The following is a 26868-nucleotide window of genomic DNA, read 5'->3' as shown; positions in this document are numbered from 1 at the left end:
CGGTTGAGGAAATGAAGTGGATCCAGGAGGAGATTGGTAAGCTGCTCTCGGGCGCACCTTCAAAAGTTTGCCTTGGGTCCCTGCGGTGGTTTGTCGGACCCAGAAGTGTTACCCCTTTGAGGACCTGACTGACGTCTACGGTTCGGCCGGCCTCACCTCCGGTTAAAATCTTGTCTGGGGCGAGGCGGGGGGGTAAGTGCGCTGATGGTAGGGGCGGAATGGCCTTCTCTGAGTCTGGGGCGTGTGCATTCCCAGTGAACGCATGATGACCCGGTTATCCTTCAGGCTCTGTAGCCTGGGATCCATCTTCTCAGAGAAGAGGCCCTGCCCGTCGAATGGCAGGTCCTGGATCGTGTACTGTAGCTCCGGCGGTAGTCCGGAAGACTGCAGCCACGATATACGGCGCATGGCTACGCCCGACGCCAGTGTTCTTGCTGCCGAATCTGCGGCATCTGAGGACGCCTGTAGCGAGGTCCTGGCAACCCTCCTGCCCTCTTCCAGAAGAGATGAAAATTCCTGGCGTGAGTCCTGGGGAAGCAGCTCTGTAAATTTGCTGACAGCCTCCCAGGTGTTGTGGCTGTAACAGCTCAAGAGGGCCTGCTGGTTTGCCACACGGAGCTGAAGGCCTCCAGCAGAATAAATCTTGCGGCCCAGCAAGTCCATGCGCCTGGCTTCCCTGGATTTTGGTGCAGGAGCTTGTTGGCCGTGGCGTTCCTGCTCATTGACTGATTGTACCACCAAGGAGCAGGGAGCGGGGTGTACATAGAGATACTCATACCCCTTGGATGGTACCATATACTTCCTTTCCACTCCGCGGGCAGTGGGTGGAATGGAGGCCGGAGACTGCCAGATGGTGTCCGCCTTCGCCTGGATCGACTTGATGAAGGGGAGGGCTACCCTGGTCGGTGCCTCGGCAGAGAGAATGCTTACCACTGGGTCCTCTACTTCCGGGACTTCCTCTACAGGAAGGTTTATGTTCTGGGCAACTTGCCTCAGAAGGTCCTGATGTGCCCAGAGATCAATCGACGGGGGCCCTGATGAAGATGTGCCCACTACCGCCTCATCTGGGGACGAGGAAGAAGACACCCCAGGGAGGAGTGGTTCCTGAACGGAAGCCTCGTCCAGAGGGACCTCCGCTTCCCGGGCATCCTGCTGTGCCAGGGGATCCGTAGGGTCTTCCTCCATACCCTGGGGGGGGGGGGGGGGACTGACTGTGGCCTCTGGTGCACGATGCTCCGATTGGCTGGAGCGAGCTGGGCCCGAAGGTTCGCCCTGGGCTTGGTGGTATGCCCAGGGCGTCCAAAAGGACCATTGAGGTGGTCCCTGGTCCGGGCGGGCCTGAACATCCGAACCCCCGTAAGAGGCGCTGTCCATATGGGAAGAAGCAGACGAGTGCCTTGAAGGCCATGGAGGAGCCGTCGATGACTGCGGCAGGCCTCTGCGCATCCCGATGTCGCTGCGCGGTGCCGGCAAGCGGTACCGGGAGTCATGGCGGTACCTCGATCTGGACCGGGACCTGCTACCAGCTCGGTGCTGGGAGTCGACCGGTGCCGTACGCTGCCGTGCCGGGATCGGCTGCGGTAGGAACGTCGGTGCCGCAATCTAGACCGGTGCCGAGAGTAGTACGACGGTGATCGGGATCTTGAACGGTGCCGCGAGTACGACCTGGTGCCGCAGGTAGCGGTCCCGGGACTGCGAGCAGCGTCTGGATCTCAAGCGGCGACGCTGAGTGGTCCCTCGATTTGGAAGGGATCGATGCCCAGTAGTGCCTGGCGAATGCGGCCGTACCATGGCGGGCTTGCCCATCGATTGGAGAACCCGCACCGGCGGTGCCGGGGGTAGGGGCAGCTTGGGCTCTGTCAGGGCGATGAGGTCGCGTGCAACGGAGAAGGTCTCCAGTGTGGAGGGCGCGACAAGCTCAACCGCTGTTCTCACTGGTGAGCTGAGAGGCACCGGACTCGATGGTCCCTGAGGAGCCGGAGTCGACGGTGCGACGACGCTCGGTGCCGCGGCGGATGACGGTGCCGGGTGGTCAGGTTTGGAGGCACGCTCTGACTGCGGTGCAGTTGCAGGTACCGCAGGAGCCCTGTGCTTCTTGCTCCTCAGGGAGAGGGAGCGGTGCCGGCTAGGGTGCCGAGAGGGAAGTTGAAGCCTTTGCTGGCGCCGGGCGGTCCGGAGCGGAGGCGACATTTGGTCCCGGTGCTGGAGTCGGTGCCGACGGTGGGGGAGTCAGCGCTACCTCCATCAAGATCTGCTTCAGGCGACTGTCCCGCTCCTTCTTCGTTCGGGGCTTTAACGCCTTGCAGATCCGGCACTTGTCCGCAAGGTGGGACTCGCCTAGGCACCTCAGGCAGGAGTTGTGCGGATCTCCTGTGGGCATCGGCCAATGACAAGCCGCACAAGGCTTAAACCCGGGTGAACCGGACATGGGCCCCGACACCGCAGGGAGGAAAAGGGGGCGAACCCCCGATCCTCTGTATAACTATTTACAAACTGCACTTAACTAACTTTATAACTACAACTATTACTATAATTGCAGAACTATATACACTATACTGTAGAAGAGTGAAACACTAGGGAGATGGAGAACAGCTAGCCGTGCTCCACAGTTCCAACGACTGACACGGGCGGTAAGAAGGAACTGAGGAGCGGGCGGGCCAGCAGGGGTATATATCAAGCGCCATACCGGCGCCACTCCAGGGGGCGACCTGCTGGCCCACCGAGTGTTGCTAGGGTAAAAAGTCTCCGACGAACGTGCACGCGGTGCGTGCACACCTAATTGGAATGGATATGAGCAAGCACTCGAAGAATAGAAAAATATTGACATTAAATTTGCAGTAAATCTAGCAATCAACATTCTAATTCAGAAAAATGTGCCTCATTCAGGAGTACAAATGTATATACTTTTCCATTGGTGGATAATTCTGCAGTCATATGACAGCTTTGCCTACTTGAAATGGTAAATAAAGTAGAGAAAAGCCTTTCTGTTCTTTATACTGTTTCAAAGGAAGAGGTAAAGAATGGATACCGATCAAAGGAATTGTTTGTACAGGATTACTGTTCACAATAAAGCCTTCCATACCCTTAGTTTCAATTAAAATGTGCATGAAACCAGTCCATTATTAGAAAAGCTTGTTTCCAGAAAAATGCATAGCATTAAAAATAACACATTATTGGAAGGTACTACCTTCAGAATGCCCAACTTATTTAACATCAACCGATAACAAAACTTCAATTGGTTCTAATTTAACAGTAAATGCCAGCTGTACAATTTAACTCAACCCATGTTAGCTAGCCGTTCCCAGTGATACACAGTGTTTACTTTAGAAGTGAACCTCTTTGCACCATCCAGGTGCTTTAATGCATGTAGCAGAAAGCTCCTTGGACCTAGGGTGGTAGATGCTGTCGGCACAGAGCAGTGGACTGAAATCTTCACAGATCTTTCCTCTGAATAGTTTGAATTCTCGAGCAGTGTGCAGAAGAGTGTCTGATGTGCTAAGTTTGTCTAGAAAAAGCTCTATTAGGATGCTGGTGCTAGTTATTCAGGCCTTGGCTACACTGGCGCTTTACAGCGCTGCAACTTGCTCGCTCAGGGGTGTGAAAAACACCCCCCCGAGCGCTGCAAGATACAGAGCTGTAGAGCGCCAGTGTAAACAGTGCCGCAGCGCTGGGAGCGTGGCTCCCAGCACTGCAAGCTAAACCCCATGAGGATGTGGAGTACGCGGCAGCGCTTTGAAGTTTCAAGTGTAGTCATACCCTCATACAAACTTTGAATCTCTGACTTTTGGGGAGCCAGACTACAGCCCTAATCTTTGATTCAGCACTAAATCTACTTTTCCCAGGCTTCACAAAATATTGCCTCAAATAAGCTTAGCCTATATTCATCTTTCAAGGAGAGCAGAATCATCATCTTATTAAAGAATGTTACAGTGGAATTATATTAGCAGTACAGTGTTTGACAGATCCAGGAGTAGCAGGAAGGAGAGGGAGAGGGAATGACAAATTTTCTCTAAGCCTAAAGGGCTTTTTTAAAGATCAATTCATGTTTATTTGCCAGAAAAGTGGAACCCAGTTCACTAGTTGTTTCTCTAACTTTATCTCTATTTTGCTCTTTAATTAAAAAAAATAATTGAAACATATGCTGATAGTAGAAACACAGTTCTTTCCTACTTAGCACCCCAGTTCAGGAAAGCATTTAAGTTCTGTCTGGAATAGTGATGCTTTTAGGCTAATACTTAGTTCCATACCTTTTTCTGTGTAATTATAGCACTTCTAAAGACAACAAAAGAACTGGAATGTTTATTTATGTATTTTAGAACTTTGAAAATTACATGGAATGGGCTTGACACTGAGGGTATGTCTACATCTACAATTTTGCAGCGCTGGTTGTTACAGCTGTATTAGTACAGCTGTATAGGGCCAGCGCTGCAGAGTGGCCACACTTACAGCAACCAGCGCTGCAAGTGGTGTTAGATGTGGCCACACTGCAGCGCTGTTGGGCGGCTTCAAGGGGGGTTCGGGGAACGCGAGAGCAAACCGTGGGGAAGCAGGTCTCCTTCCCCGGGTTGCTCCAGTGTTCCCCGAACCCCCCTGCAAGCAGATCTCCTTCCCCGCAGTTTGCTCTCGCGTTCCCCGAACCCCCCTGCAAACCGCGGGGAAGGAGACCTGCTTGCACGGGGGTTCGGGGAACGCGAGAGCAAACCGCGGGGAAGGAGACCTGCTTGCACGGGGGTTCGGGGAACACGAGAGCAAACCGCGGGGAAGGAGACCTGCTTCCCCGCGGTTTGCTCTCGTGTTTCCCGAACCCCCCTGCAAACCGCGGGGAAGGAGACCCGCTTGGGGCGGGATTTGGAGAACACCGAAGCAAACCGCGGGGAAGGAGACCTGCTTGATTACCAGAGAGGTATCCTCAGGTATGCTGGGATACCTGCTTATTCCACGGAGGTCAAGAAAAGCGCTGGTAAGTGTCTACACTTGATTACCAGCGCTGGATCCTCTACACCCGAGACAAAACGGGAGTACGGCCAGCGCTGCAAACAGGGAGTTGCAGCACTGGTGATGCCCTGCAGATGAGTACACCTCCGAAGTTGCAGCGCTGTAACCCCCTCACCAGCGCTGCAACTTTGTGATGTAGACAAGCCCTCAGAATGCACGAATTATAAATACTTCGGCGCTGATCCAACAAAGCACTTAAATGAGTGCTCTTATAGCACTATACCACATTATTTTGATTTATAATGCATCCACTGAACCATGCGTCATTTGTCCATTTAATTTTTCCTTAAAATCCCCTAGAAGAATCCCTGCAATGCTACTTTCAAATTATCCCAATACATAGAGACAGTTTCAATAGGAATGAACAATATGGTTTAACCTATCAGTACTCAAGTGTTTAAAAGAAGAAGACAAGGCTTTGTAAGCATCCCAAAACTACCAAAAGCAGATTTTTTGGGAAGGGTGCTGACACTCAAATTAGTGAACTAATTGACTTATTGATAACCAAGATGGGTGTCTTTTATTGGACCAACTTCTGTTGGTGAGAGACAGAGAAGCTTTCCAGTTACACAGAGCTCTTCTTTCAGTCCGGGAAAGGTACTCAGGGTGTCACAGCTAAATACAAGATCAGACAGATAGTTTAGCATAAGTAGTTAGCACATATTCTAAGGGAGCATTCAAGTGAAGTGGTCCCTTAACATTCCTGCAGTCATATGACAAAAAGGGGGGTTAGTGAGTTACAGAAAAATCTGACAAAAGACCAAAAGAAAAAAAAAAATCCACCCTATCATCTGTGGTGAATACTCTTCACAAAGTGATCACTTGATATCTGACCTCTCAGTCCTCATACTCAACAGAAACCCGCACAACATATTGAAAATACAAGCCTGGGAGCTTAAATTCATAACTTTGCTAGACATTAAAAATCATGGTCTAAATATTGTATTTATGGCTTATGACAACAATTTGTAACCCACTAACCCTCATTAAGTCCTATGACTACTGGAGTGTTCAGGGACAACTTCACCTTCAATGGTCACAGCAATATGTACTAATTACTTATGCCAACCTAGCTGCTCAACCGTGCATTTAGCTGTCATACTTGATCTTTTCCAGACCTGAGGAAGAGCTCTATGGAGCTCAAAGGCTTCTCTCTCACCAACAGAAGTTGGTCCAATAAAAGGTACTACCTCACCCACCATGTCTTTCTAAGCTCATGTCTTCACTACATAGGAATGGCCCTACTGGGTCAGACCCAGGGTCCATCTAGCCCAGTATCCTGTCTTCCAACAGTGCCCAGAGGGAATGAACAGAACAAGTAATCACCAAGTGATCCATCCCGTCACCCATTCCCAGCTTCTGGCAAACAGAGGCTAGGGACACCATTCCTAGCTAATAGCCATTGATGGACCTATCCTGCATGAAATTTATCTGCTGCAGCAGCATTTTAACATGGCTGTGTAGTTACGGCACCAGCACTGGGAGAGCGCTATTAAAAAACCCACCTCCATGAAGGGAGTAGTTATCAGCACGGCTCCCAGTGCTGGTGCACTGTCTACACTGCCACTTTAAAGTGCAGAAACTTGTAACACTTGGGAGAGCGTGTGGGGGGGGAGTGTTTTTTTCACACCTGAATGAGAAAGTTAGTGCTGACACTGCAAAGCTTATACCCTGAGACTGACTGCTCCAACGCTGCACACTTATTGATAACCACACTTTTGTAAACACAGTTTTATAGAAGTGCTATCAGTTAGACACTATCTTCTAGATTGCTCAGTTCTTTATGGATTTGCAGGATTTAAATTCTTCTCTAATCCTAAATCCCATGCATGAAACAAGACACACTAGAAGATGTTGATTTCATCCAGTTACAGCCATTAAGGGGTCATTCGGTCATGCCACAAGCAAGTATTTCTTTGATTTTGTGTCATAAGCCTGACTCCAATCCAGAAAATAAGTTCTCTAGATGCTTAAGCTTGTGTTCAAATAATTCCACAGCTCATTTATGGACTCAACACAATTAGTACTAGATCTTCTTTTTCTATTACACATTTTTCTTGCATACAGAATCTTTATATGCTCTATTACTGTTTAATATGTTCATAAAAGAAATATAAATACCATTAAGAATGTAGTGCTCCAAGAGTAATTGTAACACACATTCTGAAGAGGTTGCATGAATATAATACTTTCTATCTGAAAGTTTCCCTTGTGTCCGAAAAGATCGCGTTCCTGTTAGATATGTTCACAATTCATTCACATACTAAAACTTGGAGAAAAGTTTAGAGTTGTGGAGGTTTTTTGTTTTTGTTGTTGTTTTTTTTAAACTGAAACTAATGGTGACCCAGTTGGTCAAGATAGGTTTTAAGGGAGCACTGTTTAGCTGCTCTAGACCAAATATATTAAAATAGAAACAAAAGATCATAAAAGCAAGCAAATTTATAGGCAGTTTCAGGAAAGAACATTGCAAAGTACAGTGAAACTTTCTTACAGTAAGGTGTTTTTCTTCTTCTTTTCACCAGAACTTCACTTTAAGTAGAGGTTTACTATGGCTCAGATCCTGCATAGAGATTTGTCCATGTAGCATCCCACAGACTTCACTAGAACAAAAATGCAGGTCACTGTTTTCAGAATCACAAACTATGCAGAACTGCAGTTGGCATGTTGCAGTGCATTGGAACAACTTGGGAGTTTCACTCTCCTTTGAACTTTCACTATTTAATGGACTAATGTATTAGTTAATTGACTTTCGCTATTTATTAAGACTTTTAATATGTTCTCACATGACCTTCTCATAAGCAAACTAAGGAAATGTAGCCTGGACAAACCTACTATAACTGTACTCAGAGAGAGTACTCAGAGAACCTACTGCAAACTGTACTCAGAGAGAAGTTAATGGCTTGCCATTAAGCTTGAAGGGCCTATCGAGTGGGGTGGGCAGAGATCTCTGTTCAGTCTGGTTCTATTCAATATTTTCATTAATGATTTAGATAATAGCAGAGTGTACATTTATAAAGTTTGTGGATGACACAAAGCCAGGACGGGTAGCAAGTGCTTTGGAGGACAGGATTAGAACTCAAAATGATTTTGACAAACTGGAGAAATGGTCTGAAATAGGATGAAATTCAATATGGACAAATGCAAAGTATTACACTTCAGAAGGAATAATCAATTGCACAAATATAAAATGGGAAATGACTGTTTAGGAAGGGGCACTGCATAAAAAGATTCTGGGGCTTATAGTTGATCACAAACTAAATATGAAACAATATAATGTAGCAAAAGAAGCAAACATCATTCTGGGATGCATTAGCTGGAGTGTTGTAAGGAAGATACAAACAGTAATTTTTCCATTCTACTCAGCACTCATAAGGTTCTGAAATAGTGTCCAGTTCTGGGCACCTCACTTCAAGGAAGATGTGGAAAAACTGGAGATAATCTGGAAAACAAATAAGGCTTAAAGGTCTCGAAACCATGACCTGTGGGGAAAGACTGAAAAATTGGGTTTGTTTAGTCTGGAAAAGAGAAAGTGGGGAGACACAGGATAAGTCTTCAAGTAAGTTGTTATAAAAGAGGAGGGTGATCAATTGTTCTCCTTATCCATAGAGGACCAGACAAGTGATGGGCTTACTTGGTTTTAGGTAAAACTTCCTAACTGCAGGAGTAGTTAAGCACTGGAACAAATTACCTAGGGAGATGGTGGAATCTCAGTCATTGGAGGTTAAGATAAACACCTGTCAGGGATAGTCTTCTAGATAATACTCAGCCTTGTCTCCGTGCACGGGACTGGACTAGAGGACCTACCAAGGGCCCTTCCAGTCCTACATTTTTGTGATTCTATATCTGAAATCACTTTTAAAGCTGGTTACATATCTAGCCATTTTACACAACTTCTTAAAAATACATCAACATTTCAGAACGAGATCCACACAAAGTCAGTTCAGTCGCATCAGCAAAAATGCCACATAAATCAAGACGACGACATAAGTAAAACACTAAGACTTTATTAAAAATCCAAAATTTATTGCAAATTGTACTTTGCTTCCCTCCTTTCTTCATTTTTACATGATTTATTGATATCCATGATTTTTTCACAGATGTATTTGTTGACTTTGGAGAGTCTCTGTGCAATTTCAGTTTCATCCACAGTTTCTTGTGCTATTCTGTCATACAAACATTCTGGGGAAAAAGGTAAGAGAACAGCAGTTATTTTTAAGAAAAGAATTTAGCCCTGGGCTGGAAATCAGCACAGCAAATAAAACATGCTCAAGGTACTATAGAGCCAGCACTTCATAAGCAACTTGTATATTTTTTTAATTCAGTGTTCTATTGTACAATAAAAGGGTTCTCTGATTCATTGGTTTGGTCCCTTTTATCTGGCACAAATTTAGGCTTGCCATGTTTGAATCTTTGAATGTTTGAAAACAATAAGTTCACAAGTTATGATATTTCACTGGCCTCATGAGTAGAAATGGGGATAAATTCAAACTCATATGGAGTCACTCCTACCCTCTCTGTCATCAATGCCAACCTTAACCCCTTCATTTGTCCACATCTCCCAGAACAGTCTTAGAGCTTTCTTCCAGACGACATGGAACACCCTTACTGAAAATGATCTGTCAGGCCACTACCCTTTCCTCCTTCAAGTCACTTCTAGCGTCACACCTACAAGACATTAGCCAAATAATAGTGGTTAGGAGGAGCAGCAGTAGGAGATACGGGACATTTATTTCACATCTTTTAAAAAAATGTAGTATACATTAATATGGCTATATCTTGGTTCTACATCTCTTTCCAACTATTTGCATGTTGTTGGTTTAATAGATTGGGGTGGAAGCCATCTTGCTTTGGTTTGGGGCAGTACTTTGCATATTGTGGGCTCTGTTCTACTGGAATATAAATACAAAATAATAATAAAATCAAATCAATGAGGTCTGTGGGAGCTGAGACCACTCTCTACCATCCCCAGATGGCACTTAGCAAGTTGCAAGATCTAATGTTTTTCTGCAACGAATCAGAGAGATAGCTCCCTACTTTCAGCTCCTTAAAATCCGGTGTGCATTTTGTTATGTTTTATAATTGAAATAATTTCTATTGCGGGACAGGCTACTAGTAATAAATATCTTCCAAGATTGATTAAACAATCTCTGCTTTGCTTTGGCTAGTAATCAGTTTTAGCAGCCATCTATTGCTTCACATACTAGAAAGCTATAGAGATTATTGCTTAATTAACAAGTTTTATAATGTTGCTAATGCATCATATTAAAAAGTTATCAAAATTAAGTATTCATGCTTTGTAGCTCATTTTGAAGCTGCTCAGAAGTTTTATGAAAGGTTATATTTTGCATTAACAAGGTTTATAACAGTGCTCGGGCATCAGACTTTTTATAACTTCTGTATAATATACTACACTGTAGGGATTTTTAAGCAGCAAGAGGTGTTAGCCACCTTAAGGGCTAATTCTGTCTTTTTAACATGTATTTTAAACAAACTATTCTCGGACTAGAAAATGGTGAAAACATCTGAAACAATGTGAATTTTATGGACTCTTCACTGGAAAATTTATTGGCTATTACTAAACAAAACCAATTGGCAGGCAGACTGATCACTGGGATGCCGACAGGCAGTAAAATATTATTTGAAATAATGTGGCAAACAATGGGGGAATTAACTGAAACACTGACAGATTCATCGTGCTCAAGGCAGAATATTCCATCATTATAGAAATGTCAGTAGTATACCACTGAACTATTTGTAGCAAAAAGGGGGTTTCTGCCCAAGGGACCTACCACATAAATACAGACAATACTGTGACTTTACCACAGCCCTGAGCAAGGGGTGATGTGTAAGTTGTATCAATTCAAAAGTGGCCCTAGGAGTCACTGGGACTCAGACATACCCCATGAGCCACAATTCCTCCTCTACTTCCTTCCTGTCCGCCCCCCAGAGGGCTACAAGGGGGGGTAATTTACTGCTGGTATATATAAGGCTGATCGGTGAGATGGGAGTCCACCCATTCCTTGTTGTCCAGCTACATGGAGGGAGTAAGTAGACGAATTGCCCCACTGTCTCCTACACAACTGGATCTGAGATTCAGGTAGTCTGCACAGGTGTGTGAGAGAATTGTACTCCTCTGTTTAGGTGCACAGTCCGTGTCATTGGCCATGCACAGCAAGGCCCCACACTCAGTCATGGCATTCCTGTATCTGTATTGTGATAACTTTTGAACACTGCATCCAATCAATTTCAAAGTTTCAGGGACTGGTCTACGCATCAATTGGCAGTACCCTGTTGATAACCAGGACTTGAGGAAGATATCAGGCCCACAGATTGCCTGAAGTTGCAAGCAGAATTGCTCTGGCATCCCCTGATGCTGCCTACACATATCATAGGCTGCATGGGGAGATGGTCTATAGTGAAGCAGATCTCAATGGGCCAAGCTGTCTGCTAACGGTTGCCAGTGTGCCAGGGTCACCAGCCCGCCCTGTGTGGCAGGAGTCTGGGGTTAGGGCTGGTGGCTGGTCAGGGATCTGGGGCTCCCACCAGGGTTTGGGCCAGCCATGCAGTGGGGGTCTGGGCAGCAGCTGGCCCCATAAGCTCTAGGTGCTGGGGCAGCTAGCATACCCAAGCGGGGTCCGAGGCAGGCAGCTGGCTCCAGGAATGAGAACAGCCATGCGGCGGGGGTCCAGGGCAAGCAGCCCCACGGCCCTGCATGGTGGGGATCCGGGGTCAGGGCAGCTGCATGGGGGCCTGGCAGCTGGCTAGCCCCACCAAACCTCATGGGGTCTAGGGTGGGCCACAGCAGCCATCCCCACAGCGGGAATCTGGGGTGGCGGCAGCTGCGCAGCAGCAGTCCAGGGTTGGGGCAGCTGTGCAGCTCCAGGTGGTGGGGATCCGGCTCTGCCAGCCACCCAGCCCCACAGGACAGCCACATGGCAGGGGTCTGGAGTTGGGGCAGACAGCCCTGCCCCTCAGGGGTGGGCCGCAGCAGGCAGCTGGCCCTGCAACAGGGGTCCGGGGTCAGGGCAGCTAGCCTCGTGGTGGGGTCTGAGGGCCAGGCAGCAGGGGTTTGGAGTCAGGGCAGCTGGCTGGCCTGGCCAGCCTGATTGAGTTCAGAGTGGGCTGTGGTAGGCAGCTGTCCTCATGGCAAAGGTCTGGGCAGGTGGGTGGTGGGGATCTGGGCAGCCACACGGCTCCACGGGGTGGGGGTTTGGGTCTGCCGGCCAGCCCCAAAGCGTCCAGGGCAGCCGCGCAGCATGGGTCCAGGATAGGAACAGCCCCGCTGCTGGGGCCTGGGTGAGGCAGCCAGCCCCACAGATCTGGGGGCCTGGGCAGCCAACCAGCTCCGCATGGTGGGGGTTCAAGCTCAGGGTCCGGGCTACCGCTGCCCTTCCCCCGGCAGCCCAGATAACACATTGTAGGCCATACACGCAGTCCGCCGTGTGTGATCAGTTGAGAACCACCGCTGTAGAAGTAAGAGAACTGTAAAAGACACACTTTGAGGGATGTGTGGCAAAGGGAGAACGGTGATAATGGGGGAAGCAATAACCTGAAGAGGTGGTGAGAGCAGGTCAAGCGAGGACCTAGAGGTGTGGTGGGGGAGAGATACTGTTTATAATGAACCTACAGTTTCTCCACAAATATCTGCCCTGGAAAGAGAAGAGACCCTGGTGTGTAAGTAAGTCATTCCCAACCACAGTTTGAGGAGGAGGGTGTGAAGGAGGGTTCTGGTGGGGAAAGGGTGTGAACTAACAGCAGATTAATATGCTGCTCTCTATCGCTACAGATGCAATAGTGCGCTACCCTCTAATAATCTTCCCCTAAGCCCGTATAAAGGGAGTGCTGGGGGATGATAGGCAGGTTACCTACATAAGAGCGCAATTTAGGTGCACCAGCCAGGCTATAACTCTCAATTGGTAAATGAGTATTAGGTAGAGATCATGAATGAGAAAAACAGGATTCTTGTTGCTTGAAGCTATATTGCAATGGAAATTCCACCTATTTAAAAAATCACTACACTAAAAACAAAAAAACCTACACTCCATTAGTGATGTTGGTAGCATCTCTATCTTTTTTATCAGGAATTTGGAGCAATCAAATTTTTGAATTGCTCCGCTCCAGCTCCGCTCTGACTCTGTGCTCCAACTCAAATTAATTTTTAACCAAATAAAAAAGTGCATACTGTAATTTTGAAAGCATTTTTATTCAGACTTTTAAAACAATTTAAATATCAATGATACAAACTAGAATCATTCATAATTCATTCTGTAAAAAATTATTGCAGCAATCAAGTCATCTTTCATAGGCTGCCGCAAATCATTTAAAATGAACTTTAAAGTTGAAAACAGTCGCTCTACACTAGCTTGAGTTGTTGGCATGCTTGAAGCAATTCTACAGGCAGCCTGAATGCGGTGTGGGTAGCTTTGAATGGCCTCAAAAACAGACTTAACTTTTAGCCTACCAATAGACTCCATCGCCACACAATCTTCCCAAAAGTTTCTCTCGAATAATGCTTCATTACAATTATGAATCGCAGAAACTCGCTGATGTCTTTCTTGTTTATCCAATTCCTTTTCGAAGTCATCATCTTCTGAAGAATTGATGCTTGAATTATCTCCATTCCCCCGTGATGGTTGAAGACGTCTCAGGGATGGACGCTCGAACAAGTTCAGAGTGGAGATGGAAGTTTGAGAACAACCTGCTATTTCTGAAGGATGTGAACTTTCAGAAACCGCAAATTCGATTGTTGACTCCTTTTGTTGTGTTTTGTTTTCTTCAACCTCTTTCGCCAAGTTCAAATGTAGCAACAGATTTTGTTTTTCAAGTCGTCGAGCAATATCAAGGAGGCCTTCCTTTGCCTTTGGTATTTCCCTTGAGGTAAGAAGAATCCGATACCGTGGGTCAACATAAACTCCAGCAAGAAAATGAATATTGTTAAAAAGCTTCTCTTCATGTTTCTGCATGGAGGATAGAATTCCTTCTGCAATCTGTCCACCGTTTCCTTGCAAGAATTTTGACAGTTTTCGCCATTCCTTCATTAAAACTCCCGGGGTTACATTAACAGCTTGAAGATTCATGGTTGTTTGGTTTGGCTTTGCCAAGAGGTCTCGCAGGTTCTTCACTTCGTCCCATTCAGCTTTTGTTAACTTGAGTTCTCTTGTTCCAGCAGCAGCCATTTGTTCACAGTAAGACTGAAAAAAGAGAAGCCGATCAATCATCGCAAATGTTGAACCCCAGCAACTCACAGTATCCAATGATTGAGTTACCCCATGAAGATCAAGCAGAACACTTCGAATACTTGGGGTTTGTAGTTTGACAACGACTTGTCGAACTTTTGCCAGAAATTTCTTTGCATGTTCTTTGTTCAGTCCATCCCAGATTGCCAACTGAAGAGTGTGAATACCACTCCTCATCAGTTGGACTTTTGAGTCTTCCTCATAAAGCCATGTTGGAAGTATGAGGCTAGGATCATTAACCCATTGTGCAGCAGCATCCATGAAGTTGAGTTCGATTTCATCTATTCCTTTAGTTCCTTCATCAGGCAAAATAGCTTCAGTTCTGTCCACATCCCTGTTCTCAGAGGTAGAAATGGTTTCATCGTCCTCGCTGAAATTTTTGACGGCATACGTCATGTTTGCTGCATTGTCAACACAGATGCTCAGCACTTGCATTTCACTAATCCCAAATTTTTCTAAAATATCTTTTACTTGACTTTTCACATACAAAGAATTGTGACGCCCTTCAGTGTCGATTATGTCCAAGGTTTTTACCACAGCTTTATCTTTTCCTTCTTCGTAGTACTGAGCATTGATTGCAAGGAAATTTCTGTTTCCACGGGTTGCTGCATCCATTTTCAGGTAGCACAATTTTTGCTCCAAAGCTTTCTTGAGCTCTTCGCGACCAGACTCAGCTGTGCTGATAACTAAATGATGAACTGCATCATGCCCCGTCGAAATGCCAAGCTGCCGACCCATTTCACCTGCAATTTTTTGGAATCCTTTGTTCTTTAGCCTGAAGGTAGTGAGTGGTGTTGAACTCAAGCAAACCATTTCCATCAGCCCTTCACGGAAAGTATTGGCATTCATGGTGACTGTAACCTTTGAGGACTTCGAATATGAGTCAAGTTTTGTTTGCTCAATTTTGGGTTTCTTTTTAGATGAAGCTCCGCAAAAAATATTTTCTCCAGGAGTTTTCAAAGAGCCAGATGAATGTCGTTTAGCTGCGTCAGCTTTCTGTTTTGCCTCATCTTCCTGGTCCTTTTTGGTAACCAGAGCTGCATAGTTTTCAGGATGGTTACGTTTTACATGCCGCCAAAGGTTGAAACTTTTCACGGCACTTGCTTCACTTGTCTTGAAGCTACATGGTTTGAACTCCCCATTCACTTCCTTTTCCACCTTGCACGTTGCCGATTTCTTCTTTGCTTTTCCCAATAGCCCAAATTTGGGCTTTTCAAATTCAAAAGTAAAGACGTCATTGAGATCCTTTTCCGTAAATCGGCTATCAATCATGGGGGGCAGATTTGATTTTTTTGTTGAAACCATGGCCAAATCTTCTTGTGCTGCTACTGCATCCAAATGTTTCTTGCTACAATCTTCAAAAAGCAATGAACAAGAGCATTACATTTTTTTTTTTTATAATGTACATGCTTGAGATATCTTAACCACTTACAGTACTTCGAATTTATTTTGGATTTTCTGGACAAAAATGATCAAATTTTTTTTAAACAAAAAAATAAAATAAAATATACTTTAATACTAAAACATGTTTCTTGCAGTTTTAATGAAGTATTTTTAATATACATAATATAATTTATTTATAAATTGCAAGTTAGTTTTTCTTATGAAATTTTGTGGTAAAAATCTTTGAAATATTTTTCAAGTTTTTAATTCATCTCTCAAAAACACTTTAATATAGATATATCAATGAAATTTAGTATGTGCCGCAGCATTAGTATGTGCTATCACTGTTCTGCAACATTAACTATTGTGAAGTAATGAGGCTACACGTTACAAGGTTGAAAATAAACTTTAAACGGGAAAGCAGATTCAAATTGCAAGCACAATCCCTTTAGTAAAGTGAGCAAATTTTAGGAAATATATTTTTCCTTCATCAGCCTGAATAGAATATATAAGATAGAACCTGTTCTTTGCTCTATCCTGTATGTTTCCAGCATGATGAATGAAACATATTTCTGGAAATTTGCTCTCTTTACTAAAGAGACTGTGCTTGCAATTTGAATTTGCTTTCCCGTTAAAGTTTATTTCCAATGTTCTATCATATACCATTCAAATAAAGTTATTTAAACTACAGGCATTGTGAACTGGGGGAATGGGCCAATTTTATTTAATATTTTGTAAATCTTTGACTATTTAACAGATATGACCCTGGAATATGATTTAATGCTAAAACATGCATTAAAATAGTACTCTTAACTTATTTTGTATAATTAACCGTTTCCGAGAAAATCGTTTAAAAATTTTAATCGCTTAGAATTATAAAAAAAATTTACTTCTTACTTTTTCAACTTTGGAACCATAAATTTTAAGTTAATAATTTTTTGTTATTGCGTTTATTATGGAACATATTATTACCCTCTAGACAGGGGTAGTCGACGACAAGCCTTTCTTGAAATATGAAATAAAAATGACCAAACGCCAGTTCAGGATGCCTATGGTTTAAATAATTTTGGATAATGTAATATGATAGCACATACTAACGCTAAGACAGACATAATTTCATTACTTTATATTAAAGTGTTTTTGAGATATTAATCAGAAATTAACATTTCATCACTTCCCTGAAGGAACTGTAGCTCCCTTAAGAAGAATTTTACGACGTGTTCACAAACGTTTTTTCTTAAAATGACCTAAGGATTCACCCCCAAAGTTGTGCTGGACATTTTCCAATCACTCTGGATATATCACAAAAGTTACTCCTAATTTATGCAAAATGTTTACTGTATATTTACATCCCTTCTGCACGTGACTTTTTCAGTAAATTTAAAATTACAAACAACGCTACCAAAAGACCGCTGAACAGATGACATATAAAATAAGTCCACCAGAGTGATATGGGAGCATGTACAAATGAACAAATGTACTGGTAATGTGAGCCTGTGTGAGAAATGAGCTTAAGTGGTTAAAATCTCTTGCAATATCTTAATATATCAATAAACAAACTTTTTTTCCCGATATACCTGTTTGTGATCTTAAATGTTGCGTCTTGAGTCACACTTTTCCATAATCACAGCACTCAGCGTGTCTCGTTGATAAACCCTTACAAAAGAAGTATCAACACATACTAATCTATGCGAGCACATACTCGCCTAACTTTGGCACAAGGGTGGGAGCAATTTGCAGTGTTGCCGGATGTCTGATAATTACCCGATTCTTTAATAAAACATCTCTGAAAAACATTGTAATTTTGTATCTCTACATTAAATCTTTATTTCAGCTGAAGTGAGAATAACGGACATATTATGTAAAGTAGTAATGTAGAAGTTAATATCAATTGTTATATCATCTGAAACTTTTTGGCACCTTTATGACTTTCTTACTAAATATCATTCATTTTGGATTGAAAATGGAACAAACAAAAAAAACTGGAGCAGTCAAGATTTTCTGTGCTCTGGCTCCACTCCAGCTCCGGGCAAAAACCTGCAGCTCCACTGCTCCGGGCTCCACTCCAAAGCCCTGCTTTTTATACTAAGCTCATCCATCCATCTATTCTATTCTGTCACTGCAGAATCTGGGCACTTTGTGCGTATTTAAAAATAAAACAAGTTTTCCCTCTCTCTCTTCCTTTCCAACGTGTTGGAGAAATAGCTGAATTAGTTTATAGTGGTAACTAAGTTTTGAGGCAGAGGATCAAGAGAAAGTTTCTAGCTTCCTGCCTTGATTTCCCATACACTTCCCATCTCTTGTTTATAGGAATTATGCAACTTGTCATGCCTGAAACTGGACTACTGCAGCTCACACTTCTGGAGACTGACTAATCTCTGTGAAGGTCACTCACAGTGTGAAACCTTTGGGAGAAATGTAAGTAAATTCACAAGCAGCACACCCACAGTCCCTGCCCTAAAAGCCCATCATGTTTGCATTCTATGTTAGCCTTCATACAGTGATTTGGTGGAGGGGAAAAAACCCACTAAATAATAGCCAAAAAGCAGAACTACAAACCCTATAATCAGTTACCTATAAAAGTCTGCTTTAATCATCTTCAGGAATAATTACATTTTTTAAAGTGACCATTCTTTTCTCCTGGAGAGATTTACCTAATCATTTCTAGTAGAAGCTGGTGGGTGACTGTCATAGCTACTAGGTGGTTTCATTACAGCCAGGATATTATGTCACACTAATTTAGTACTGGTGTTATGGTAACACCATGAGTCACCCACCAGAAATGAAGCCCCTTTAGCAAGATACTAAACATACAGAAGAAAGCATGGTCCCCTGCCCCAAAGTTCTTAGAATTCAACTGAAGGACAAGGCACAAGAAATGAGTATAACTATTACAGGAGTGAGTTGGGATGAGGGAATTGGAAATAAGATCACTTTACAACCTATATGTACAGAAATTATATTTCCTGCTTCCAGAATACAGCCACTTTTGACTTGGAATACAGCCGCTATTTTATACAGCTCACAGGAACCCTACATAGCAATTTAGAATAATATCCCACTGAAATGGCACAGGGAGCTTTAGGAGGCAGAATGCAGAGGCTAACACCCCAATCTTGATAAAAATTCCATGGGGAATTGGCTCAGTTTTAACTGAGAGAGGACTCTGTAGAACAGAGGGTGGGCAACCTTTCAGAAGTGGTGTGCCGAGTCTTCATTTATTCACTCTGATTTAAGGTTTCGTGTGCCAGTAATACGTTTTAACATTTTTAGAAGGTCTCTTTCTCTAACTCTATAATATATAACTAAACTATTGTTGTATGTAAAGTAAATAAGGTTTTTAAAATATTAAAGAAGCTTCATTTAAAATTAAATTAAAATACAGAGCCCCTCAGACCAGCAGCCAGGACCCAGGCAGTGTGAATGCCACTGAAAATCAGCTTGTGTGCCGCCTTTGTCACCCGTGCTATAGGTTGCCTACCTCTGCTGTAGAACTAAAGACAACTATTAGAAGTGACAGTGTAAAATGCAAACATGATGATACAAAAAGATTGTCCTTTAGTTTAAGTGACTAATAAAGTTCAATCACCGACTCTTTCAGCACCTTGCACATGGGATGCTTGCTCACGGTCATTCGAGGTCTCATGACAATCCTTCTTGCCCAATTAGAGTCATTGATCTACATTTCTTGCTCAAATTTCAACTTAGGGACCAAAATTGATTTCTACCCATCTAAATTCACTTTGGTTCAAATGGAAAAGCTGTCATACATCTGTTTTTGGAAGGGGAGATGAAGATTTGTACTGATATTATCATAATGGCTTTTGTGCCCCACCCCAGAGGAAGTTATATCTTAGAGATGGGAGAAATGAAAAGCTCTCTCCCTGTGGATAGCTGTAATGTTGTCAAGTTATTCCAGTGCTTGTCAAAAGTGATACATGCATTACAAAACATTGGTAAGTTAGCAACAAATTCTATCAGAATGCTGTCTGCAAAGCTCATTTAGGGCCTACCTTCAAATGCCTGGTTTGACATGATGAGCACCCTGAACTCCACCAAAGTCATCTTGTAGCACTGGGCCCTTGAAAGACTGCACTGTATCTGGCTATTGAAGCAAGTGTATTACTGGGAGGGGAGCAGTTTGTGTTGCAATAGTAACTTATTTTAGTTTAAGTGGATGTATTTTACACAAGATAGAAGCATTTTTCATCTCACTGATTAATGTTTAAACTACACAGCAGGAACCTAGTTTTCAAGTAACCTACCTCTGACAATGCTTAATTTGTGAGGTGAGAGAGGTGGCTTGGGAACTGCATCTTTCTTTTTTTTGGTTGCAACTCCTGTGACGCTTCTGTTCTTGAGAACATCTGTTCCCCAAATCATTACCGCTAGGTTTTTTGTATACTTTGAATCTCCTTGTGTTACTTGCAGCTGGTGCCATTTCTCCTCATCTACCCAGATTCCACTGCCCAAATGGACCTAGAAAGTAGTAGTAAAAAACAAAACAACAACTTAGCATCTATGGTATGTGACACACACAGTGTCCAAGCACCTGTATGAACACTAGTATTTGGTACTATAATAATAGTAATTAAGACTAAGCAAATTCAGTTTGTCTAGTTTTGAACCCTGTCCAACACTGAGTCAGTAAGTTTGAGCCAAACTCTTACTTTTTGTTTTTCCACTTTCCTTTGTTTTTCTAGTCCTTTTACTCTTAACTCCTTTTTTCCCCCCCATAGACTATGATAAAAGGACCAGAAATAGGACAGAGAAAAATTATAATTAGCAAGTATATCTAGTACCCTCTATATGCACTGTATTCAAGCCAATCACTTGTGCCAGCTTAATTTGGGGGGGGGGGGAAGAGAATGTTCTAGTCTTAGTACACAGCACAGGCTTCCGTTTTGCCAGGAGAACCCACTTTACTCAAATCATGCTTTGGGAGGTGGTGGGGAGGGAAGCACACTATGGGCCAAATTCTGGTCCCACTGAAGTCTGCGATAAACCTCATGTTGACTTCAACTGGAGCTGGATGAGGCCTCCTGTTTAAATTAGAAGGGTGGTGGTTGGTGAGGTGGAAGGAGGAGTTCAGCACTCCAATTAATTGTTAACCCTTTGAACCCAGAAGACTGTATGCAAGCTTCCCAAAACCCAATTCCATCAATGAAGTTTGTCCATTCCTAATAGCTACAACTGAACTACTATTTATGGAGAAATGCAACAATATTTCTGTAATACTGGAAAAGGAAAAGGGAAGGAAGAAAGGAGCTTCCCTTCCTTAGAATTTTCAAATGTACAAAATCCTAAAGGGGGGTGGGAGGGGGAATAATAGACAAGTACTGTGACAGCCCAAGTTCAGTTTTCAAAAAAATTGAGAATTTTTGTTTAAACTTTTACATCATGAAAAAAGGAAAAATAGTCTTAACAGTAAACTTAAGTTTGATTTTTTTTTTTACATCTTTCATGTTCAATTATCTAAAATTTTATCTCTGTTTCTCATAAAAAGGTCTGCATTGCACAGCTCACACATGCAAAGTCTTATTACATTCACTGAAAATGGGCAAAGACATTTTTAAAATTTCATAGGTCCAACCTCTGAGTCTCTGTTCAATCAAAATTCTCAATGACTTCAACTGGAGTTTTTCCTGCATTAGGACTGCAAGCTATTGCCTGAAAATGATTTTTATTATAAGTGTCTTTGACATGGTGTATTCGGCCTTTGTGGCTCCCTGCTGGGAGCCCTGTGGTCCTACTACACCCCATCTAAGTAGCAGCAGGCTGAAACAAAAAGAGCAGCAATCCTTGCCCACAGAGGAGGCTCCAGAGTAGCCATTTTGGAAACTAGAGAGACCTAGTCCTCCAAAAGCTAGAAAGGCAAGCAACAGCCAGCCAAGGCCTTGGTGACCCAAATAAAAGGAGCTGCCTGGCCTTAGCAGTCCTGGCCAAAGGAACTTGAATAGCCAGAGTTTGTTTTCTGACTGTGTTTTGCATAGCTTGCTTTGAATGGAGGGAGGGAGGGGGAGGGGGAGAGAGAGAGGACCTGAGATAAAGGTAAAGCTAAAGGGCCCAGATGGGAAAACACTAAGGGAAGAAGCAGAAAAAAAATGAATCAAAAAGTATGTGGCCACTGTGTATAGAGTTCCTGTGTTGGAACTCATAGTAGTGGGTGGGTCCAGGTTCCTCTACTGGCCACAGATAAAGTGATATAAACCCCAAGGAAATGATGGAGCTTGTTTATGAGCCTGAACAAAAGGCTGAATTTAAAGGACCCCAGAGATGGGGCTGAAGACCCCAGCAAGGGCAAATAGACTGTTTATTTATTGGACTCTAATACTCCAGGAGGAGTTCATTTGGGCTTTGTGTACTGGCCAGAGGCCAAGCCATGGAAGACCCACCAAGACTGGCTGGCAGGCAGACTGCAGGAGGCTCCAGGGATGAAAGGACTGCAATAACTGCTTCTAGGGGAATTCTGCACCAAAAAATTAAAAATTCTGCACACAGTATTTGAAAATTCTGCAAAATTCTGCATATTTTATTTATCAAAACAACATAATATAATCATGCCGGTTACAATTATTTTGGTAATTATTTCAAAATATCTGTCAGCAAGTATGTCTGTAACAATATGGACAAAAAATATTCTGGTAATTTTTTTTTTTTAGACAGGTTCCTTACTAGGCATATTAATACAGAACTTTGTGTAATACATTTAAATTACAATACAGACCTGTATTTCCTGAACCTGTCAGAAGCACTGAAAAGGCTTGGGGGAGTCAGGGGTAACAGAGGAACTGAGGGAGAGGCAAGGCACCTAGGAGTGAACCTGGAGGGTGCTGGGTGTGGGTGGGAGATTTTTCTTGGGGGGGGTGGAGGGGGCAATTATTAGGGTGTTGGGAAGCTTCCCCCATGAAGACCCTGGCTGACCCCAAGCCTCTCCCATTCAGTCAGGCACATTTGCCCCGTTCCTGAACCCCTCATCCCCATGGGTCTCTGCAGCCCCCATCCCATCCCCACTAGCTCCTAAGCCTATGTTCCAGTCTGTCTCCTCCACTCCCCATAGCCATTCTGAACCCCACAGCAGCCCTTTGTGCTCCACTCTGTCCTAACCTGGCTCCGCAGGGTGATGTTATGAACTCTACTCCTGGGGCAATTCTGCAGCACTGGGCATAGAATTTTGTATTTTGCCCCAGACATGCTGCAGTTCTGCCTTTTGCCCACCAGAGGCTGCTGTGGCGCCAGAACAGCCACGCTGGCTGTTTTAGCATTACAGCAGACTCTGGTGGGCAAAAAGCAGAACTGCAGCACTTCTGGGGCAAAATGTTTTTTACGCAGGAAAATACAAAATTATGCAAGACAGATTAATTCTGTGTGTCCACAGATGCATAGCACTCCCCTAGGAGTAAATACCGCACCCAGCTGTAAGGGGGAAAATCAAGAGATGACTGTTTCTTTGCGGTGTCCTTAAGCAGCACTGTTTGAAACCTTAACTGTAGAAATATTAACGTTCCAGATACTGATTGCCATCTAGCAATCAAGTAAAGAGTCTAGCTTTCTTAAAAGCATGAACACAAGCAAGTTGCCTCTTCTGTATATAATTTCTTCAGACAGAGGTGAAATTGCAAAAGGCAGATTATAGTTTGTTTTTTAAATAGTCATGCATAAAGATATTCCTTTCATGACCAGATATTGTAAAGAATGTTACAACATAGGTGGCCAAACAAAACAAAACAGATGGACAGACAAACAAGTTACATAATCCTCAATACATAATTACTTCCTTCTCCCCACTCTGATCAGTCTCTATATAATTACAATTTATTTATTTGTTTTAAAGCACTCTTTCGGTTCCATCCCCATAATCTGTAAAACAACTCCATTCATAGCCAGCGGCTAGTGCTCAGAACTCAGATGATTTTGGACTTTCCAAGACTAAAATACAGATATCTTGAAATAAGAAATACAATGTAGTTTAGAATATTTCAAGAAGATTTAAAACAAAAAAATCAGTAGCATTCTGAAGTGCTGAATTCTGGGTTTGACTACTAAATGAAAACCAGAAAGCTGAATGCTTCATTTTATCAAAAAGTGAAGTATAGTGTATTTCAAGGTATAGCTAGCTGCTCCATATTAACATGCATAGATGCCTTAGTCTCTTTCCAGGCCTTAAGTACATCATGTATTCCTGAGTTTTTACTTAAAATGTTTTAAAATAGCCCGTTATAACACACATTTTTTAAAGATTCAGGTTTCAAAGAGAGTCTGCATTCCTGAGAGCTTTTCATTATTCGAAGGAAATGTTATTGTTGGTATTAAACAGAGGTCTGTGGTTATAGCAGATCACTTGACCACAGGAATCCTAGGTTCTCTTTTATATTTCCAGCTCTGTTACTAACTTGCTTTATATTCTCAGGCAAGTAATTTATTCTCCCACCCTCTTTATACCCTTCTGTAAAACTGGCATGATAATACTTATCTAGTTCTCTCAGAGGTACTGCTGTGAGACCTAATGAAATCAGTTTTTGTAAGTATTTTGTGATCTTTGGATGACAGGCACCAACAAAGTGTAAGATCCTTTGCCTGTTGAAGTCAATGGGAACTTTACCACTGAAATCACTGAGCACATGATCAACCTCCAAGAACAAAACAAACCACAAGACCAGAATACTTTAGTAACCATGACAACATGAACAATGTATCTGACTAACACACACCACACACACTTCTTTAATGCTGTCCTCTCTTTTGGGATACAGAAGAGTTTCTCTGACATGAGTGAGAATCCTACCATGATCACATCCAATACCACAAAGTGTGGAGTTTGTAAAATAGCCTTTCTACAACTCCATGGCAGTTCAGGTTAACAAAAAGAATGGTATGAATTAGTGAAAATGTTAAAAACTGGCCACCTTAAGTGTGTCACTAAAATGTATCAGTTGTTTTCAAATGGTTACAACAATCTAAATCCCAGTAAACAAAGTGTTTTGATATCTCTGTTAAAATATAGAACAATGAATTATTATTTTAACTTCATATTCAAGGGACATGTCAAACACCAGATGCAATCAATACTGTGATGTTGATTTTAAGGTGAAATAGAATGTGCTATGTTTCTCTGCCTCTGTAACTATGTTAAACAATATTTGGTAGCTAAAAGGAGCACGGGGGAGCCTGATGTGGCTATTGCTTTCTAGAGGTTCTCCAATTCCGGCACTAATAGCATAGACATCCCAAGAATGGGAATCTGCTGAGTATGGTATAATTTCAGTGGATTTACGTAAACACCAAAGTTTATCCATTGTGTCCTTTTCTGTATATTGACTGTGTGCATTCACTTCAAAGTATCATTGATCATCTTACCACCAATTATCAGTTTCAAATACGGTACATATTTGTATAATTGTCTTTTACTTAGCAATTAGTACCCGCAACCCCATGCTGTCACATAGGTGTAATTCATAAAATCATAAATGTAAAAAAGTTGAAAACAGTTGAGAACTTAAAAACTGGACAGTAACAAGTCATGAACCTCCAGTGATGACAGAACCCGGTAAACTAAAAGAGCTCTCAATCAAGTTTGTAGCTGTTTCCATCACCTCACACTAAATCAACAAACATTTTAGATACTCAGAGTGATGTTTGGAATTGTGGTGTGTGCTGACTATGCTGTTGAATGGAGGGCTGTGTTGTGCTGGAAGAGATGAATTTTTACACATTGTGAATGAAGGGTATATGTTCTGGTGAGGCATGTTTGGGGTTACTGTGTGTGCTGATTGCAGTGTGTGGGGGTGGTTGTGTTGATTTGTGTTTTGTGCAGGTGGCAGCTGCCAAAATCCACAGTCTCCCTGATACAACCAGTGAAACTGTTGCATTCAACTTGGCTATAGAGTAAAGGAGGCAATTAGTTGAGTTACCTCTGAGATCACTGTGGTCTAGAACTTTTGGCATGCCACAGATACAGGCCTTTCTGTAGCTGTACGCGGTATGGGTGAAATTTGTCAAGTCAAAATGACTGCGAATTTAAAAACTGGACGGTAACAGATCACAATACCCAGTGACACAGGTGCCGACTTCTACTGGCGCTGGTGGGTGCTCGACCCCACTCTGCTGCCGGCCCCACCCCCACTCCACTCCTGCCCTGCCCACTCCTGCCCCCATTCCAAACCCTTCCCCAAAGTCCCTGCCCCAACTCAGCACCCTCCCTGCCCCTATTCCAACTCCTTCCCCAAATCCCCACCCCAGCCCTGCCTCCTCCTCCTCCGAGCACGCCACGCTTCCACTCCTCCCCCGTCCCTCCCGGAACACACTACAGCTGTTTAGCAGCAGCAAGCGCTGGGAGGTAGGTGGAGGAACGGGGCCGTGGCGCCATCAGGGGAGGCGGTGGTGAGGTGGAGCAGGAAGCTTGACTGCTGGTGGGTGCAGAGCACCCACTAATTTTTCCCGATGGGTGCTCCAGCCCCGGATCACCCACAGAATCGGCGCCTACGCCCAGTGATGATTCATCCTGATGATATTCTGAATAATAAAAAAAGAGCCACCAACCATGTTTGTAGCTATTTCCATCAATTCCTACCAACTCTATAGACATAAGCTTCAGAGTGACACACAGAGTGATGTTCCTGTAATCTTATTATACAGATACTATTGCACTTTGTGAAAACTTAGGAAAACACTAAACACAGTAATAGCTTACAGCAAAGATTCTAATGTCATGAAAGTTTGGTATGAAATCCAAGAACAGTTAAAGATTATTTATAAAGTATTTAGTTTTAAATACCTTTCCGTTCTCGAGAATATACTTGTCCATTACTGGAACAGGGGCAGGATAGTATGTTGATGTATTCGCTTCCTCACTGAATGTTTTCTGTATCTCAGGCTCAGGCTCAATTGACTCTGGTTTTCCTTTTTCAAGTTCAATGGCAGGACCTACACAGTTAAGAAAAGAGATTGGTCTGCTATCCCAAGAACATGAAATCAATCATTTTACTAAACAATGGTCAGCATAGACCACCACATTAGCCATGTTTGTTTTAGAATGGAAATGGGTCCAAAGCAAAACCCTTCATCTGAACAGTCCCCAATAAAATCGGGGTAAGTATTGAGGCTCTAATCCATTCCTGCTTTAAACACTTAACACTAAAGAATCATGCTTAAAAATAAGTGTGTGTACAGATAGTTCAAAGAATATGGGTGAGGTAGCTATAATCTGTACTCAAAGGAATGATAATGCAACAGAGTTGAACATATAAACCAGCAG

At 43.2% G+C, this 26868-nt stretch overlaps 2 protein-coding genes across 7 annotated transcripts in view; both read right to left on the bottom strand.

Moving 5' to 3' along the window:
- Positions 1-26868, bottom strand: part of AGBL4 (ATP/GTP binding protein like 4) — a 1406381-nt gene that overhangs the window by 495352 nt on the left and 884161 nt on the right.
- Positions 8980-26868, bottom strand: part of BEND5 (BEN domain containing 5) — a 49271-nt gene continuing 31382 nt past the window's right edge. For 2 of the 6 annotated variants that reach the window (XM_030571602.1, XM_030571604.1), the window contains 3 exons: positions 26389-26537; positions 19880-20093; positions 13072-15586 (listed from right to left, as the gene is read on the bottom strand). In XM_030571602.1, coding sequence (XP_030427462.1) covers positions 13245-15586; positions 19880-20093; positions 26389-26537 — 2705 coding nt within the window. In that variant the 3' untranslated portion in view covers positions 13072-13244. Of the gene's footprint in view, positions 9175-13071; positions 15587-17191; positions 17271-19879; positions 20094-26388; positions 26538-26868 lie in introns of those variants that run through there. The other 4 variants (XM_030571603.1, XM_030571606.1, XM_030571607.1 and 1 more) reach the window with 4 other exon arrangements.

The sequence above is a fragment of the Gopherus evgoodei genome, chromosome 8 (assembly GCF_007399415.2).
Source record: "Gopherus evgoodei ecotype Sinaloan lineage chromosome 8, rGopEvg1_v1.p, whole genome shotgun sequence".
Lineage (NCBI taxonomy): Eukaryota > Metazoa > Chordata > Testudines > Testudinidae > Gopherus > Gopherus evgoodei.
The sequence above is the reverse complement of the archived record's forward strand: the minus strand, read 5'-3'. Positions and strand labels throughout refer to the sequence as shown.